The sequence below is a fragment of the Lingula anatina genome, chromosome 4, assembly GCF_051362555.1.
Source record: "Lingula anatina isolate TDL-2025a chromosome 4, LinAna3.0, whole genome shotgun sequence".
Classification (NCBI taxonomy): domain Eukaryota; kingdom Metazoa; phylum Brachiopoda; class Lingulata; order Lingulida; family Lingulidae; genus Lingula; species Lingula anatina.
Genome location: NC_141770.1, coordinates 16,642,716 through 16,645,828, shown reverse-complemented (window position 1 = coordinate 16,645,828; position 3,113 = coordinate 16,642,716). Strand labels below are relative to the sequence as shown.

General features: G+C 37.7%; 1 protein-coding gene across 1 annotated transcript; it reads right to left on the bottom strand.

Annotated features, from left to right (window-relative positions):
* Nucleotides 1-938: 938 nt before the first annotated feature.
* LOC106150844 (uncharacterized) lies at nt 939-2,694 on the bottom strand. The gene is made up of 3 exons (XM_013523849.3): nt 2,274-2,694; nt 1,728-1,829; nt 939-1,612 (listed from the first exon to the last, which is right to left on the bottom strand). Exons 1-3 carry the CDS (start codon nt 2,542-2,544, stop codon nt 1,062-1,064), a joined length of 924 nt encoding a protein of 307 aa, XP_013379303.2. The 5' UTR covers nt 2,545-2,694; the 3' UTR covers nt 939-1,061.
* Between the last annotated feature and the right edge of the window lie 419 nt (nt 2,695-3,113).

Below are 3,113 nucleotides of genomic sequence, written 5' to 3'. Positions count from 1 at the left end.
CGTATGACGGTGTCTTGAATAAGATTTCTCAGTTTATCAGAGGCAGTGTAAAAAATGAACATAGTCATGCATTCGTGCTTCAGACAGTTAGAAATTCTGAACCAAAAGAAACGTCATGTTTTCACTCCATACAAAAAATATGATTTTCACAAGATTCAAATTTTGAAGGGTGGCTGAAAATCTCAGACGTTTGTATTTTGTCATAATTAATTATTTATAAGTTTTGAAGTGACTTATATTTGATGGACGTCTCCCATGTCTTGTGAAGATAAATTCATTCTGAATATTGATACAGATTAAACCGAAATGGTAATGGCAATAACGACGACAGTTTAAAACAAAAACAATGGAGCCCGTATAAAACAAGAAACGAAAACACAGAGAATTATTTCATAGATTGACACAGGTAGATGGACTTCAAACCCCGCTTTAACATTAACATATTTTATTTACTTGTGACTTCCTTTTTCGCCTTCTTTAATATAAAAAGCACTAATATAAATAACAGTGTTTGGATTCTTATCAAGCTGTGCAGCGGACGTCATTGTGCAAAGATAAAACAAAATAATTGTGTTTTTATAATTTAGTATTGACGCAAAGAGAGCAGATGTTTTTAAGCCTAAAGTAAATCACGGCCTCAGAGAAAAAAGCAAAACACCTATCACGTCCAGATTTCAATGTCAAACGTATGACTATCTGCCTAACAAACCGACGTTTTACCGACGTGATCAAACAAAAAAGTCTTTGAATAGTTTATTTCTGATCCAATACCACAAATATATATCTTAATGTGGCAGTCCAAGGACCAGTTGGGATTGGCAACGCCCCTATTACTTGCATTCATTTCAGAGGTACAACTAGATAAACATCCTTTCACTGCTTAAATATATATATATATATATATATATATATATATATATATATATATATATATATATATATATATATATATTTGTACCCAAAGATACTTGGTGAAGTAGGGCAAATATGATCTTTTCCAATTGCTGTCCTTCAGCACTCGCCCAGTAGTAAAATTTTTACGTCGCATGTACCGTTGCAGATCATACGGTTGTTTCCTTGGGCACAGTTGGTCTTGGGGTTGATGATAACGACGTCTTTGATGTTTTAGGCCGAAGCTGCAGTGTTGGGGTGGGTGACGGGGGCGGCAACTTCGTCACAACAGTAGCATTCGAGGCCTTTAATTCTTTAAAAAATTCATAATCATCTGCAAGCTCAAAGGCTGATTTCATCTCTTTATTTCGAATGGACGGGTCGGCGCTGCTTAGTAATAACAATTTCACCAAGGCAAGGTGTTTATTTTGCAATGCAAGATGGAGACTGGTTTCTCCGTAGGAGTTTTGAGAGTTTACACGACAACCATGTTTGATAAGGATGTTAGTCGTGTCCAGCTTGCAGTTCATCACGGCTTCGTGCAGCGGTGTGTCTTGTACTGCGTTTTTTGCATTGACCTTTGCCCCGGAAACGATCAGCGAGCAAGTGGCAGTCACGTGTCCCTCTCTGGCTGCGTGATGTAGAGGTGTGGAACCCGAAGCATTGACGGAGTTAACCGAAGCGCCTCGTGATAGCAGGGTTTCCAAAACTTTCGTTTGCCCTAAAGGAAAAAAATGAAAGAGGGTTGACGTTGAAACCAATCAGTAAATACTGAAATTTTCCCCACGAGTGTATTTTCGTTCATACTTAATATTGAACCCTGACAATATACGTACCTTTTATTGCAGCAAAGTGTAGCGGGGATTCCTTTCTCCACGAATTCTGGGAATTTACGTCTGCATTGTATTTTAGAAGAAGATTGACTGCCTCAACATTACCTTAAAAAGAAAGTGCAACCTTACCTTAGAAAAGAAAATGCGAAACGTTGGAACTTCTTTTCATTTTAAACTAGAAGAGCACTCAGAGTGACCTCATAGTCTACAAAACTTTGTAGCTATGCATGATATACCGACCAAACACTGATAAATTGTGTTAGTTGAGAACACATCCATTGATAATGGTGCTCATGAAAATCCAATCAGTTAGCCTATTTCTGAGCTCGGCCGGTGACGAACAGACAAACAAACAAACAAGCACACAACCAGAAGTAAAAACATACCCTTCTTGGCGGAGGTGCATTAAGAATACCAGCCTATCATAATTCCCAATTTTAATCAAATTTGAATGAGTATGAAAAATAGGTAAAAGTGGGCGTTTAATTCTTAAGTTATGCTTTTTCTTACTATACCTTTACTCTAACTTTTTCATCTATTATGCATTACCTATAATAGCTGCGGTGTGCAGAGCGCTGTACCAATGTTTCCCTTTCTCTGTGCACATGCTACCGGTAGTGTCGCGTGCTTCTTCCAACAACCTTTTTGCCTCGTCCAAATCATCTCCTTCGACTGCTTTGATCAATTTTGAACATAACTGAGATGTCGCCTGTTGCGATTGTAAAAATGACCTCTGTTCATTGAAAGAATCGAAAGTTCCTGGTTGTTCTATTGAAGCCAGCTCACCATTTATCTCAGACTTGTAAAATTCGGTTGGCATTTCGATCAGTGAACAGACTTACCACCAGTTTCAGAATCGTAATTAAATAAAATATTACAGAAAAAATGCTGAAACGTGAACTGTGCAAACCCTATGCAGTCTCAAAAAAGCAAGCCAACAGCCAGTTTATGTGTTTCAGTATGCTAAAATATACTTTATATAGTAGTAGTATACTAGTGACATGGAGCTAATTGGCTGAACCCTTATCAGGTGTTTGGGAAAATACTACTTAATTCGATGTTACTAAGTCAGTAATCTATGAATGTATTTCCAGTCAAGTTACAATGTACGACAGTTTAACTGGGTAGGATCTGTGTTATAACTAATGATATTTTTAAATAGTTAAAACCATAGAAAGCCAATATTAGAAGACGCATCTGATGACAGTTACGGTAGTGATGGGAGGGAGGACAGAGGGATTAGAGTGAAGACCCCGTGATCAGAAACCCTACGTTAAGTTTAGTTACGCCGACCCGCTTAGTTCCATGTATGTCGCTATAGTTTGGCTGAAAATGCGTCCTATGTATTGATAACAAGCAACTTACGTTCAATTACCTGAACAGAAAGAT

Excerpts from the sequence above, each read along its gene's own strand:
- LOC106150844 (XM_013523849.3), bottom strand. The coding sequence starts at position 2,544 with ATGCCAACCGAATTTTACAAGTCTGAGATAAATGGTGAGCTGGCTTCA. Across the intron at positions 1,830-2,273 it reads GCACACCGCAGCTATTATAG|GTAATGTTGAGGCAGTCAAT; the intron begins GTAATGCATAAT and ends TTTCTTTTTAAG. Across the intron at positions 1,613-1,727 it reads ACACTTTGCTGCAATAAAAG|GGCAAACGAAAGTTTTGGAA; the intron begins GTACGTATATTG and ends TTTTTCCTTTAG.